The sequence below is a fragment of the Cheilinus undulatus genome, linkage group 21 (assembly GCF_018320785.1).
Source record: "Cheilinus undulatus linkage group 21, ASM1832078v1, whole genome shotgun sequence".
Lineage (NCBI taxonomy): Eukaryota > Metazoa > Chordata > Actinopteri > Labriformes > Labridae > Cheilinus > Cheilinus undulatus.
Window position 1 is genome coordinate 3,326,617 of NC_054885.1, and position 16,219 is coordinate 3,342,835.

Genomic DNA, 16,219 nt, shown 5'->3' on the forward strand with positions numbered 1-16,219 from the left:
AACTTAATCATGTTCGGCCTGCTTAGAGGGCACACTATAGGGCACCTAAACATGTTTTGTCCACTTAGAGAGAACCAAACAGGGCACTTTATCATGTTTCGTTCACAAAAAGGACACCAAAAAGGACACTTTATCATGCGTTGCCCACTTAGAGGGCACCAAAGAGAGAGCTTTATCATGTTTTTGTCCATTAAGAGGGTACTTTATCATGTTTTGTCCACCAAGAAGGCACCTTATCTGTTTTTAACTAGGATGGCACTTTATCATGTTTTGCCCACTGAGAAGGCACCTTATCATCTGTTTTTAACTAAGGCACCACTTTATCATGTTTTACCCAGAGAGGGCACCTTATCTGTTATTAACTAAGGTGGCACTTTATCATGTTTTGCCCAATAAGAAGGCACCTTATCATCTGTTTTTAACTAGGATGGCACTCTTATCATTGCCCAGTGAGAAGGCACCTTATCATCTGTTTTTAACTAAGGTGGCACTTTATCATGTTTTGCCCAGTGAGAAGGCACCTTATCATCTGTTTTTAACTAAGATGGCACTTTATCATGTTTTGCCCAGTGAGAAGGCACCTTATCATCTGTTTTTAACTAAGATGGCACTTTATCATGTTTTGTCTACTGAGGGGGTCCCCATTCATGTGTTGTCAACTAAAAGGGCACGTGCTAAAGTGCCCTCGAGAGCCAAAATGCGTGCTAAAGTGCCCTCTTGGTAGGCAAAACACACTAAACTGCCCTCTTGTGTGGAAAACAACACACTAAACTGCTCCCTTGGCTGGTTAAAACATGATAAACTGCCCACTTGGGTGGCAAAATCGCATGCTTAAGCACCCTCCTCATTGGCAAAACACAACTGACACTAACCTCCAGAAGACCATTAGGACCAAGAAATACCATGAAACATTACTGTTGCAATGACTTATGTTGGGCCCTTTTTTAATCTATATTGAGCCAGAACTATATATAACAGCACCAGTTTGGATTATCTGGTGCTAATATGGTGTTAAAATGCACTGTAATACAGGAAATGGCATCTACTTCATTGAAAATGTTTTTCATGTTTTTTTCTTTTCGCCCCTGCCCTTGAAAAAGTCTGCACGCCACTGGTAAAGAGGGAACTTCATCATGTTTTGCCAGCTTAGAGGGCACGCTATCGGGCACCTAAACATGTTGTTTCCAGTTAGAGGGCACATTGTCATGATTTGTCCACTGAGAGATCATAAAAGGACACTGAAGAAGCACCAAAGAGAGTACTTGTCTCTCCATTAAAAACACCCAAAACACGTCTTTTCATTGTGTCTGCTCACTGAGAGGGTACCAAACAGGGCACTTTATCCCATTTTGTCCACTTAGAGGGCTTTATAAGGCACTCATTGTATTCTCATCTAATATTGTACATCAAAATACTTCACTGACCCCTTAATAAAATGCATTCAAGCTTATTTCTGCTTCTCCTTTAGGCTAGTTTTGTTTTCCCCGTGAAAAAATGTCTTCACAACAATGGAATATTTTAGCCATAATACAAATAAATGTGAAATTTACTTTAAAAAACAGGTTTTCTTCATGAGAAGCAGGTTTAAAATGTGATTGAGCTGCTTTGTTTTATGAGTGGTAAATAATCCTCACATTACACAAGAGACAAAGACATCGACTAATCAATAAACAATGTTTAGAGTATTTTGCCTGTGATATGATTATGAATCTAACATCCGGGTCCTTCACAGAGCTGTGAAAGCTGTTGCTTCCATAGTGACCTCAGACGGTAAAACAGGACTTTTATTTTGGTAGTCTCCACCGGATGTTCCGTGTTTTGGCAGTTAGCTTGACTAGAAATCAGATCCTGAAGTTGCGTTACGTGAATGGAGTAGTGTGGACGGTCTTGTTAAAATCTAATATTTTGACACCGAATTCCGTTAAACCGATAACAACCGGTCCGTTTCTTCCTTCGTTAACCGTTGAAAGGAGGAGGAGGTGTTTCGGCTGACGACTTCTCACTTTTGTGACGAGCAGAGGGGAAAAAAACACTGAAGCTAACGATAAGTAGCCACCATGTCGTGGGAAGAAATGCCTTGTTTGGCCTCGCCTCTGTGCTCGCTGGTTCCCCGTCTCCGTGCTCTCTGATCCGGACTAAACCAGCACAGGTAACTTCCCCTTCAGCTGTCAACGCAGGTAACCCTTCGCCTCATTAATTAGTCAGCGTTACCGCGGTTATCCAGCTTCGTAGCTCCGAGCCATGGCGGACAGCTTCGGGGACAAGTCCAGCGGCGGTGCCCTTGGTTTAGGCGTCACTGGACAGGGCGGTGGGGCTTCACTGCTGCCGACTTTGGCCAACTCTCTCCCGGGGGGACACTCAGCAGCTCCCGGGGCTCACACCAACTCTAACCCGGCCTCCCCTCCTCTCGCCGCGGCCGCGCACAGTGGCCTAACCGCCGTGGTGGCTCCGATTTCCGCTGTCACCGCCACTACAGCCGGCTTCGGGGGCACTTTCACCCCCGGGTCTTCACCACCAGCCGTGGCCGTGTCACCCACCGTGCACTCATCGGCACCCATACCCGGGGTGGGGTTAGGGGTCGCCGGGGTGGCTGGGGTGGCAGGAGCGGGCCTCCTGTCCCAAATCCACGCCACCTCCTGGGACCCGACCCTGAGCACGGACTGGGACAACGAGAAGGCTTCCCAGCAGTGCATCCTGAGGATAAAGAGGTAGGAAACACGGATGTAGAGCCAGTTTCAGACTTTATCTGGGGTTTTTATTTCTTATTTAAGGGTTTTAGGCCCTGAAAACACGAAGACTGTTGAAATCGAAAGTGATTTCAACAAGTTTCCTCATTTACTGGAAACCAATAAAGACGAAACTGAGAGGGAAGTCTGGCAGGAACAGGAACTCTCACAAAACCAAGTTCAACATGTGGTTATGGCAGGAAAAGTACGGGTTTTCTGTTTCTTATGGAGCAAATACACTGCCAGTAAGGAAATTTAGTGTGTTTGGGATCTTACATGAGGCAAAGTCAGCGAAAGATTTCCAAAATATTTTAAAAATTGCAAATAAAACTGAAATATATACAAGTCTGAAGAGTGGAGTTTTTTAAAAAAGTGCCACAACTTCAATATTTATGAACTCAGATTGCTAAAATGTCACATTCTTCAATAATTATTAAGTATTTTTCTAGTGTCAGTGTTTAGATGGTACATCTCCTATATCATTGGTTCTCAACCTTGGGGTCAGGACCCCCTTTGGGGTCGTGAAACACTTAGATGGGGTCACCAGGTGCCTTAAAAAACGAAGAATACTTTTTAAATGATTTTTTTCCCAACCAAATTTCGTTAGAATTTTTTTTAACTCTTTTTAAAATCAATTTCTGCACAATTTGGAACCATTTTTGCCTCTCTTACCCATTTTGCCACTTTCACTTTACACCAATTTTGCCACATTTTAACTAATTTTCATTACTCTTCCCCACAAGTTATTGTTAATTTTTTTTTTTTTTTTTCAAGAATTATTTTTAGGCCTTTTCATGCCTTTATTTGATAGAGGAAGGACAGTGGATAGACAGTAATTGTTAATTTTAACACACTTTTTCAACTCTAAACCCATTTTTGTCCATTTTAAACCCTTTTCCACTGCTTTGTTTCTGCCTGTTTTTGCCACGTCTGTTGTTGTCTCAGTTGACCCATTATTGATGCTATCAACCATTTTTGTCACTTTTTACAACCATTTCTACCTGCTTAACCCATTTCTGCAAATTTCTGCCTATCTTTCTGCCTCAGTCAGCCCGTTTTTGCCGGTTCAAACCGATTTTCCCACTTCTAAATTCCATTTCATTAAGTTATCCACCCATTTATGCCACTTTTGACCTATTTCTGCCACTTTTTCGTCCCCTTTTACCCCTTCTTTTGACCATTTTTGAAAACCAATTTTTCGCCATTATTTGCTTATTTTCTTGCCACTTTTATCTAATCCTTGCCATTTCTAACCCATTTCTGCTACTTTTAAAATTCCATTTCACCACCTTTTCAACACCCTTTTGTTGCCATTTTAACCAATTTTAATTCTGTTTTTAAGAAAAGGGATTTCCATTTGTAAAATGGCCATATACTGCGGCACAAATGAATAATAACAACAGATATTTGTTTCTTTGATAAGAGTGGTTATTGTTCATGTGAAATATTAAATATGGTCATCACAGCTTAACTTCAACTGGACCATGGTTTTGTTACCCTTTTGCTGACTTTGCCCCCGCCCCAAAGGTGGCCTCGTCTGCACATAATTATTCGTGCAGAGCTGTTGAATCACCTTCAGGTACAGTTCTGGCCCCCTTATTTTGGGGGTTGCGGGCTGAAAAGGTTGAGAACCCTGTCCTATAGGACTAGGGCTGGGCAATTAATCGAAAACTAGATTAAATTGCAATCTGACCTGCTGCAATTTTCAAATCGCTAAAGGTGCAATATTTCTCTGACCTTAAATTTGTATCAAAATACCAGTTTTAAACTTTTTTTGCAGCAGGGATATTATACATGACATATGCAATCATTCAGGCGCATTTTTTAAATAGTCTACATAAAATCCTACCTTTTTCATTTTTGTACTCTTTTCTTATTATATGAGTATGGCAAAAACCCTTCAATGCAATAATTCATATCCAATTTGTGATACGAGTCAAAAACATCAGAATTAGTCACTTTTAAAGAATTGTTCAGCCATTGTTTAGGAATAAAAGAAAGTGAAGGAATAATCACATATCAAATCGAAATTGCAATAGTCGGGGAAAAAAAAGCAACTAGATTTTATTCCAAAATCGTTCAGCCCTACTTAAAATTTTTGTCAATTTTTTTCCAGAATAGTTTGCAAAATTCCTACTTTCCTTAAATTTGCATATGTCTTATTTTGTATAAATCAGTATTCCATTCAACACAGAGTTCAAATCATATTTTCAATGAGTCTAAATAATTGCAATTTGTTCAGCCATAGTATAATCTACCAAATATTGTGTTTTTATAGTATATAATGATTTATTTGTTTTTTACAAAATACATAAGATGATGAAGTTAAAAAAAATAACAGCATGGTAAATTGCAGTCACAATAGTGGGGAGATATATTGCAATTTGATAATTTTCCCAGATCCATAACTAGGACTGGGTGATACTGTAAAACAAGAGATGGAAAGTAACTGATTACATTTACTCTGATTACTGCAATTGGGTTGTGTTTTGGACTACTTGTACATTTTGAGTATGTTTTGAAATAAAGCGGGGTGATTAATTGCAAATTAGATTAAATTAGCCTATAGCTTGCCGCAATTTTCAAGTCACAGAAGTTGCAGTATTTCTTTAATTTAAAATGTGTCAAAATACCAGTTTAATGCAGACATTTTATGCACATTATGCAAACATTCAAGTGTCATTTTTTGGTTTACCAAAATCCTCCTTTTTGTGTTTTATCTATGTTTTTCTTAATCAAGATGAGTGACATAAAAATGGTAATGCCCTCAAACAAAGCACATGACATCACATATGCAATACGGGCAAAAATAGTTAGCTTATTCTATCTAAAACCGATGAAGCCTAGCGTTTACGAACTTCACGGAAGTCACACCTCAGCTGAGATCAGCTGGTAGCAGCTTCACCTCCTCCACCCCAGCCGCCTCCTTTATAGCTTAAAGCTTGTTGCACCCCCATCATTCAGCCCTATTTTGAAACCAGTACTTTTAATTAAGTCCGTTTTAACCAGAGTCACTACTTTTACTTGAGTACAACAGCCAAATACTTTTTTTTCCACCTCTGTAGACTAAATGGTAGCACAGGGATTTTCAAACGTTTTTTGTCCAAGGCACACCTGAGATCACGCCAGAATCTCAAGGCACACAGTCTCCATATCCATGCAAAATCACCTCTTTAAATGTTCTTACAGTATCTTTAGTTGATTGTATAATTGTAGCAAGAATTCAAGGTTGTTCAAATCCCCAACGCTACACCATTTGGGGAAAACAGAATTACACAAATGTATATTTTTGCAGCATACTTTTCAGCCATATCAGCCTTATTCACAATTCGTGTGTAAAGAAATATACTATAGCAAATCCAAAACTTTTTTGCTTATTACAAGTCATTTTTACACCAAACTCATACAGTAAGAAAATCCAAAAAATACTACAGAAAATGCTAGTTTTCTTAGAGGTGGCCCCTTTTTTTGATACTTGCATAGTCATTGTAATCCTGCATGGTTGCACAAATTTCCAAGCCACACCATTTGAGAACCACTGCAGTAGCACACAGTGAGAGAAGGATCCCACATAATATTATCGCAGTGTGATTCTAAGTGAAAAACCTGGTTGTACATCAATATTCTCATAGAGGCAAAGGGAACGTCCACATTGTACTGCACAACTCCCCGGTAGCTCCTAAGGCTGGGCAGTTAATCTCAGTTTAGATTAAACTGCAATCTGACCTACTGCAGTTTTCAAAATGCAGAAGATGCAATATTTCTTTGACCTGACGTGTGTCAACGAGAAATCCAAAATGCACTAGAGATGTTTTGCTCTACACTGCTGACACTAATGCTTTTTTCCAGAATAGTTTGCAAAAAAATTGTACTTTCCTTATTTTAGTAAAGGTTTCACAACAGACATTTCCACCGGTTAAGTAAACATAAAATTTCAGTCCTTTAAATGCAGTTTTAAACATAATGAATCAGGATGAACAAAGGAAAATTCAGTCTGTTCTAACAGGCAGAAACTCTACAAACTCATATTTAGCTGACATTTATGTTGCTGATATCATGGCGATAATTTTGTAGTGTAACTTGAAAAAAACAGGAAATTTAAATCTTGCAATTATAAAGTGATTGATTTGGATAGGGATGTTTAATCGGCATGATATTGATATTGATATATGATATCAGTGTCAGCAGGGGTATTTTGGCTGTATGCAGCAGTGTCAGTGATCTGTCTGCAGGAATGGATGGCCATTATCTGATACGCCAATATTTACAAAGTCATTTCAGCCAACACTGGCGTACACACCCTTTTTATTGTAAAGAACGCCATGTGTCTCTTGTGCAAATAGAGGCTGAGTCGAGCAGAGCTGAGACAGGAAGTAGACAGTCTGGCAGTGGTTTAATGTTTGGAGCTTCATTGAAAATGTTCAGGGCTTTTTTGAGAATGTGGAGCTACAGGTGACCACCTTTACCTGATGGTACAGTTGTACGTTTAGCTGATATTTAAGCTGATGTATGATTTATACTGCCAATGGGCATGGCAGATGTATCGGCTGTAAATATCAGTAGAAATGTTCATATCTGCTGATTCTGACATCATAGGATAATGTTAGCATCCCTGTTGTGTTCTTTACAATAATAAATGTGTACCTAAGGAACCTAAATGTACTTATTTTTATCCCAGATGTGTTGTAAATGAGGAAAAAATGTGAGGTGCAGAACTGATTTTCAGTGTTGGAGTAAAGATATGAAGTGTGATAATTTAACATATTCCAATGCATTCATATTAGCTTAACCTTTAGCTTTAGCTATTTGCAACCAAAATAAAGAGGGCTGCATCAGTTCAACATCAGAATGAGATGATGCCACTTACCTGTTGTGCCTACTCATTTTAATGCAGGTATCTGGTTCATCTAACACCTGAATAGGGCTGAATGACTTGCAAAAATAATCTAATTGTAAATTTTTCCCCCAGTATTGCAATTGCAGTTTGTTATGTGATTATTATTAGGTAGGGCTGGGTATTGTCACTGATTTCCTGAATCGATTCAATTTTGATTCACATGGTCCTGATTCAATTTAATTCAATTCAATATCGATTCATTGAGGGATATTTCAGCTACAGTACCTGTTTTGCTTGAATATGGAAGGGGGTCTTAGAGAACTAACGGCAGAAATTATACTTTCCTTCTAACTAGGCACACTAGTTAAAATATTAAAGTTCATACTAAAAACTGACCCCAAACTTGTTTCTGAAAATACTTTTTATTGACCAGCACATTTGATCAATCAACATAATGAAGTGCAACATACACTTAACAGTCAGTATTAAAAGATCGATCTTTGATGCCCTATTATTGCCCTATTATTAGGTTCTTCATCTTGTGTATTTCTCATCAAATTCAAGCAATAAATCGTTCTAAATTACAACCTACATTTAGTCAGGAACACTCTTGTCATACATTTAACCATTTTCTGCTCTACAGATGCTCCCTGGGTTAGTCGGGCAGCATGCTTTGACTTTCCAGGGAGTGGGTAGCTTGAAACACCCGTACGTATAGATATATTTATGACAGTGTGCATTGAAAACAGTGAAATTATTCAGAAGCAGTTCCATAGCAGCATGAACCTGAATAGGAGGGAGCAACACGCTTTAAGCTATAAATGAGGAGTCTGGGGTGGAGGAAGTGAAGCTTTGCCAGCAGTAGCATGATGCAAGCAGGGATTAGTGAGCAGTACGTCCTCTTTAAATGGGCCACTGTGTTGAGAGAAAGAGCTGTGATTGGCTGTGGGAGCTGGGAGGCAATAATTGGTGGCCATCAGTCAGTCGCGGCTAGGGGTATGACTGCATGAACTTACACTAGGCTTCATCAGTATTAGATAGAATGAACTAGGGCAGAACGATTAAAAAAAATTCTGATTGAAATTATTGTTGCTCATATTGCAGATCAGATATCATGTCACTTGTCTTAATAAATCATAACTACTTGAATGTCTGCAAAATCTCAGCTGCAAAAAGAATGAATGCATTAAACTGGTATTATGACACATTTCAAGTTGAGGCAATATTGCAGCGTCTGGGATTTGTCGATTGCATCATGCCATTTTGCGATTTAATCTTATTTGGGATTGATTGCCCAGCCCTACTGCTGAATGAATAAAATAGATTTTTCTACTGGGCAGATGAAGTCAGCTGTTGGACAAACTCTGGTCTGTTTATAAAATCACCCCCTCCTTTCTTTGTGCAGAGACATCATGTCCATCTACAAAGAGCCTCCTCCAGGGATGTTTGTGGTCCCTGATCCTCAGGACATGACCAAGGTAAGAGGAAAGTTCCCCTGTGACAGGACGTCTGTTCTAAGACCGTTAACAGTCAAGACAGCAGGTGTTGTCTGTCTGTAGAAAATAAATGTTCAGTGAACTTTTGACCCACAGGGAAGTCCGTCCCCGAGACCCACAAACCAAACCTCCTTCTTGTTTCACTTTTCTGCAGATCCACGCTCTGATCACGGGGCCGTTCGACACGCCATACGAGGGCGGATTCTTCCTCTTTCTGTTCCGCTGTCCCCCCGACTATCCCATCCACCCGCCGAGAGTCAAACTCATCACCACCGGTCACAACACGGTTCGCTTCAACCCCAACTTTTACCGCAACGGAAAAGTCTGCCTCAGCATCCTGGGGTGAGTCACGTTGGCTCCTGTCACGTCTGAGTGTGTCTCCATGGGGCTGATGTTTGGTGCCTTTCTGTTTCACAATGCTGAAGGAGGAGAGAATAGTTGAAGTCTGAACGTGTGTTTTCCACTTATTACCACTTTCATTTACCAAACTGCTGTGTTTAAGTTTCATGCCATTCACCCTTGGAAAGATCTTTTTCTTGTAGTAGTGACTATTTTAAGATCCAAACAACACAGCAGCCACAATCTACACATCATTTAGACCGCTGACAAACAAACAACGATGTGTGGAGTCATTAAATTCTTCATTAATAGCTCTACTGTTCATAATAATAATTATGTTCTCATAGAAACAGTCCTCCTGCATCAGAAAGAGTGCCCATGATCCAACCCCAGTGGAAGGTTTAATCCAAACATCCACAAATATCCACAGATCGATTCTTATCTATAAGAAACAGAATGTTTTTGATGTATTACCAGTCTTCACTCTGGCCTAGTGAAGCTCTGGAGGTACATAACCTCCTGCAGGTGAAGCAGCTTTTCACAGTAAGAGCATGCAGGGCAGAGACAGGCTTTGTGGCTGGCTATTTGGTGAGTTCTCAACACTGCGTTCCAAATTATTATGCAAAATCTATTTTTCTCTTATTACCCTATATAATTGATGCAAATGGCAGTCAGTATAATTTTCAATGATAACTGTTTTTTCAAAAATAAAAAAACTCAAAATGCACTGTTTCAAATTATTCTGCACAACAGAGTTTCAAAACATTTTATAGGTTATAAAAAACTAAAAATGGTCATGTGTTGAATTTGTAGCATTAGGAGATCATATTTACTGAAATCAAAGCTATTTCAATCAAAAACATCTTAACAGGACAAGTTCCATGTTAACATAGGAGCCCTTCTTTGATATCACCTTCACTGTTCTTGCATCCATTGATCTTGTGAGTTTTTGGAGAGTTTCTGCTTGAATTTCTCTGAAAGATGTAAGAATATCCTCCCAGAGCTGCTTTTTTGATGTGAACTTCCTCCCACCCTCATAGATCTTTAGCTTGAGGATGCTCCAAAGGTTCTCATCAGGGTTAAAGGTCAGGGGAGGATGGGGGCCACACCATGAGTTTCTCTCCTTTTATGCCCATAGCAGCCAATGACACAGAGGTATTCTTTGCAGCATGAGATGGAGCATTGTTATGCATGAAGATCATTTTGCTATGGAAGGCACGGTTCTTCTTTTTGTACCATGGAAGAAAGTGGCCAGTCAGAAACTCTATAGACTTTTCTGAGGTCATTTTCACACCTTCAGGGACCCTAAAGGGGCCTACCAGCTCTCTCCCCATGACTCCTACCCAAAACATGACTCCAGCCCCTCCTTGTAGCCTTGTTAAGACATGGTGGCCATCCACCAACCATCCACTACTCCTCCATCTGGACCATCCAGGGTTGCACGGCACTCATCAGTCAACAAGACTGTTTGAAAATGAGTCTTCATGTATTTCTGGGCCCACTGCAACTGTTTCTGCTTGTGAGCATTGGTTGGGTTGGGGGGGGCTGAATAGTAGGTTTATACACGACTGCAAGCCTCTGGAGGATCCTACACCTTGAGGTTGGTGGGACTGCATAGGCATCATCAGCAGAAACCTTCCTCATTATGCCTTTATCTGCACGAACCCATCTGTGCTCTGAATCAGCCCCAAATTTCTTCACAGTACGATGATCACGCTAAGTTTTCCTGAAATATCTCATGTTTTCATACATGCACTATTTGATGCTTTTCAGCAGAGATCCTTTTTCTTTCCCATATTGCTGAAACCTGTGGCCTGCTTAATAATGTGGAACATCCTCCTCAAGTAGTTTTCCTTTAATTGGGCTCACCTGGCAAACTAATGATCACAGGTGTCTGAGATTGATTTCAGTGAGACACAACACCATCCATGAGTTTAATTGAAAAACAACAAACTGAATGATTATGACACTAAAATCAAATTTGCATAATAATTTCAGTGTACATGCCTCTTTAATGTTCGTTTGTGATTGCAGGACGTGGACAGGTCCAGCCTGGAGTCCAGCTCAGAGTATTTCATCAGTCCTAATCTCCATTCAGTCTCTGATGACGGAGAACCCATACCACAACGAACCGGGCTTTGAGCAGGTGCTCTCATCTCTTTGTTTGTGCTTTGAAATGTAACACACTTTGGGTTTAAAAGTCTTTATAATCTTATTGTCTGCGTTTTTGTATCTCAGGAGCGCCACCCAGGGGACAGTAAGAACTACAACGAGTGTATCCGCCATGAAACCATGAGGGTGGCAGTGTGCGACATGTTGGAGGGGAAAGTCCCGTGTCCAGAGGCTCTGTGGTGAGATAGATAAAAACATTCATCTTAGTCTTTTTTAAATTCCTCTCGTCTCTGCTGAGCGGCTGATTTTGTGTGTCTGTGTTTTTCAGGAGTGTGATGGAAAAGTCGTTCCTGGAGTATTATGATTTCTACGAGGGAGTCTGCAAAGAGAGGCTTCATCTGCAGGGACAGAACATGCAGGTGACTGCAACTATTACCATGCATTTTTATTAAATCTCTAATCTGCATTTTTGAATTTTCCTTTTTTGGGGAAACATTGGTCTTTATGTAGTGAGTGTTTCCTTTAAAAGTACAGCCAGTGAGTTTGTCTGAACTGCACAAATAAGGAAGTCTTTCATGGTACTGAAAAGTGTTTGAGTATTGATGACCTTGATTTTTTTTTTCTAATTTACCAGGACAAAAGAAATCACTCCAAACAATAGTAATAAGGTGTACTTAAAGCTTCAGCCTCCATCTCCTCTATTCTGCGTGTATTCTCTTGCTTTTCTTGTCTTTAATGGGGCGTTTTAATCTTTCTTTCCAGGACCCGTTTGGCGAGAAGCGCGGCCGTTTCGACTACCAGGGCCTCTTGGCTCGCCTCAACGCCACCCACAGGCGCATACGTGAGAAAAGCCTGGCGGAGGACGACCACAACAACGACGACTCGGACTCAGACACCAGCTCTTCAGGGACGGACCCCGACAGCCAGGGCAGCTCCCAGCCCTGACTCCCCGCGCGGTGCTCGACTCAACGCCAAGGATGTCAAAGACAGAGGCACCTTTTTTTGTTTTGTTTACAGCAGAGGAACAAAATCACTGCAGAGATTTAAACGCCTGAGTTACAGGCTTTTGTAAGTCCAAGATTTCAGTGGGATCAGGCTTTTGTTGCTGGGATGTTGCAGACAGAAGGATCAGTCTCTTAACGATGAAAATGAGCACCATCCATCCGTCAAATGCTGGAAAATTTGGCCTGGAGCGGTGTTTCTGTGCTACTTCTGTAGCTACCAGCTGTCACTTTGATGCTGCCCAAACGCCGGGAAGATTTTGAGACCAACCAACCATTGATGCTCGTGGATATAACGGGTTTATTTCATGGCTCAAATGTTTGAAAGCGCTGAAGGAATGGACAAAAGACGCTGCAGATTCCAAGGATTCCTTTTTAGGTGAATGGGGGATCAGCCTGAGCCAAAAAATCGAAGCCGACTCTCCTTCAAAGCACTTTGAATTCAAGAGGAGAGGAAGAAAGTTAAAGGCAGTTTTAGAGAGTGACACTTTGGCTTTTTCGTTTTTGAGTCCCGTGCCTTGTCTCCTCCGGCCCGTTTGAAGCCTCTCTTCAAAGCGGACCTCAAACAACCAGACCACGTACGACATCAGCAGCTCTGACGGTGATTCCTGTGTGTGATTCAAAAAGTTCTGCTTTTTTTTCAGTTCTTCTCGTGCTGTTGAATTCTGTTTACCAGATAAGAAGTCAGACATGTCTGTTTCATTGTCATCCACCTTTATGCCCTTTTTGTTATGCTGTATTTCTCATCGTTGTGCAGAAACTGAAGCTGATTTGCAGTGTTTAGGGAGCATTGTTTATGTGTAAACCCTACTTTTCTTTAGGTTTAAGGCTCTTGTGGTTAAATCGTTGAGATACGACGTAGAACATCCCGTGTTTTAGCTAAACCCTCACAGGTTCTGGGGAAGAAATGGAGTTCATTTTCCATGTGCTCATTCTGCAGAGAAGGCTGGATACACACTGGACGATTTCCAGATGCAACTGACTTTAAAATATAATAATCCTAGACTATTCAGCAAGACCACACATTTTTCATAGTGGAGATTCTGAGGACACGAAATCTCACAGAAACTTGCGTGATCAAACCTGAGTTCAGAAGAAAAATACAAATAGGACAATCTGTTTTGCACCAAAAAAAAAAAAAAGAATAAATAATGTGAAAGAATCAGGGTGAAATCCTGACTGAGAAAAAGGCAGAGATGTGTTTATTTTCTCTGCCATGTTTGTGAGCTGTTAAAGGTTGCAAATCCTGCCGACAACGCCATCTCCGCTCGCTCTTATTGGCTCATCAGAGGCAGACCGCCCTGGAATAAAAATATCAAACATGTTTGATTCTTAACTGAGATTGAGGAGGCTCTGATCTGATTGAAGCAGTAAAAATAATTGTATTGAATCCACTCATTTTAGGATCATTTGGACAAATAATCAGTTGTGACTAGTCTTGAATTGGTCCACATCCCACCAGACCACTGAAAAAACCTAGAAATCGTCCGGTGTGTAACCAGCCATCTTCAGCTGCTCTGTTCTTCCTGATTTAGTCGTGTTAAACCAGATGCCGTATCAGGTCTTCACACTGCTCTGGAATCAGTTTCTACATTTGATTTCATACTTAAAGATGGCTTTGGTGAATATATATGAAAATAAATGAATAAATACTGTACCCAGTGAAGATGCATGCTTTCTCCACCAGATGTCAGCCTCCACAAAACCTGGGTTTGAATCGGAGTGTCATTGCAGGTTAGGTTTACAGACAGAAGAGCTGAAAAACTAGACTAAAACTAACAAAAACAGATCTGTGATGACTAAAACTGACAAAACTACATTTGGTTTTTGGTAAGATGACTAAAACTACATTAAAATGTAGTTTTCATCTGGCATTCAAGATCTGTGATATTTGTCCACTGTGGGTAAATCTATCAAAAAACAATGCAGCTGTTTCCTGTCTCTCAGCTGTAGAAAGCAGGGACCCCAGGTTTAGCAGGGTGCAGAACACACTACCATGATTTGGTACCAGATTTAAGGAAGAAAATAAATGCTTGGACTAAAAGTTCAGACTAAAATGTGAGGACTTTAATGGACTAAAACTAGACTGAAATGTTTTGAGTTTTAATCAACTAAAACTAGACTAAAACTAAAGAGGACAGAAATGACTAAGATGTGACTAAAACTAAAAGACATTCCATTTAAGGACTAAAATTAAAAATAGCTGCCAAAATTAACACTGCTGCTGTGCGCAACAGTGAAGATGAGTGAGGAAAATGGAAAAGGGGGCCGAGGAAACTGAAGGAAAAAAATGATTGAATTAAAGAACAAAAAAATAGCAGAACATTGTATGAAATATGTGCATTCTCTATTTGGTGCATGAAAAAGATGCACAGATTTAACAGGATTGCAAAATGTTGGAAAGGAAGAAGTGATGAGCCAGATCTTTCAGGTTGCAGTTTTTGTTCATGATTTTCTACTTTAGCAAATAAAATATAACTTATTTGGGGAAAATAATCCAATTGCAATTAATCTGCGATTATTTTAAGGTTCATCCTCTTACACAAAATAGTTGGCACCCTTACATTAAAAAAAGAAAAACCCACAATAGTCACTGAAATAACTTGAAACTGACAAAAGTAATAAATACAAATTTACTGCAAATAATGAAAATCAGATGCTGCTTTTGAATGGTGGCTCAACAGATTTTTTTAAAAAGCAAACTAATGAAACCAGCCTGGACTAAAATCATGGCACCCTTAACTTGATATTTTGTTGCACAACCTTTAGAGGCCGCAATCAAGCGATTTCTGCAACCCGCAATGAGACTTCTGCACCTGTCCCAGGTATTTTGGCAGTTTGAGCACACTGCAAACTCCAAAAGGGTTTTCATGAAGCCTTTCTGAGAAGAGGCTTCTGTCTAGCCCCTCCACCATAAAGCCCAGATCAGTGGAGGGCTGCAGTGACGGAACATAGGTGTCAAACTCAAGGCCGGGGGGCCAAATCCGGCCCGCAAGATGATCTCATATTTCTGTTCCAACTGGCCCATCAGTCTGAGGTCTGCAGGTTTCCTCAAGTATAAAAATGTGAATTTATCCTTGATGATTTAAAATATCCTTGTTAAGTTACAAAATCTGAAGAAGTAAGGAGTAAAAATATTAAGATAAGAAGTCAGGAATGTGGGAAAAGAAATGAATTTGTGTTTTAATTGCAAATTTTTAATTTAGCATCTCACAATTAGGACTCAAACTTAGGATTTTGACTTTTAATTTCATACTTTAAGCATTTTAACTCATAATTTAACTTCTCAAATAATATTTTGAGCTTCAAGATTCATAATTATAATTTTTAAGTCATGTTTTGACCTTTTTATCCAACTATTTTGTATATTATATTATAATATATATATTATATAATATATTATAATATATTATATTATATTTTCAACTCCAAACATTGTCTTCATAATCCCAAAGTTTGATCTTTTAGACTTACAATTTGAAATTTTAAATTATATTTTGACTTTTAATTTCATGATTACAAATTTTATTTCAAATTTTGACCTTTTAAACTCACGATTTTTACTACTATATAATATATTTGCCACTTAAAAACATTTTTCAATTTTAATTTCATAAGTGCTTGGTTATTGTTTTTTGTTTTTTGTTTTTTGTCATATTTTTTTTACCAGTGAAACAAGGTTGGCAGTTTCTGGTTAAAAATGTGACC

General features: G+C 39.6%; 1 protein-coding gene across 1 annotated transcript; it reads left to right on the forward strand.

Moving 5' to 3' along the window:
- Window positions 1–1,685: 1,685 nt before the first annotated feature.
- ube2z (ubiquitin-conjugating enzyme E2Z) lies at window positions 1,686–14,518 on the forward strand. Its single transcript, XM_041777985.1, has 7 exons — window positions 1,686–2,708; window positions 8,969–9,041; window positions 9,214–9,401; window positions 11,433–11,544; window positions 11,637–11,749; window positions 11,839–11,929; window positions 12,273–14,518. Exons 1-7 carry the CDS (start codon window positions 2,242–2,244, stop codon window positions 12,453–12,455), a joined length of 1,227 nt encoding a protein of 408 aa, XP_041633919.1. The 5' UTR covers window positions 1,686–2,241; the 3' UTR covers window positions 12,456–14,518.
- The last annotated feature ends 1,701 nt before the right edge of the window (window positions 14,519–16,219 follow it).

Excerpts from the sequence above, each read along its gene's own strand:
- ube2z (XM_041777985.1), top strand. The coding sequence starts at position 2,242 with ATGGCGGACAGCTTCGGGGACAAGTCCAGCGGCGGTGCCCTTGGTTTA. Across the intron at positions 9,042-9,213 it reads ATCCTCAGGACATGACCAAG|ATCCACGCTCTGATCACGGG; the intron begins GTAAGAGGAAAG and ends ACTTTTCTGCAG. Across the intron at positions 11,930-12,272 it reads TGCAGGGACAGAACATGCAG|GACCCGTTTGGCGAGAAGCG; the intron begins GTGACTGCAACT and ends CTTTCTTTCCAG.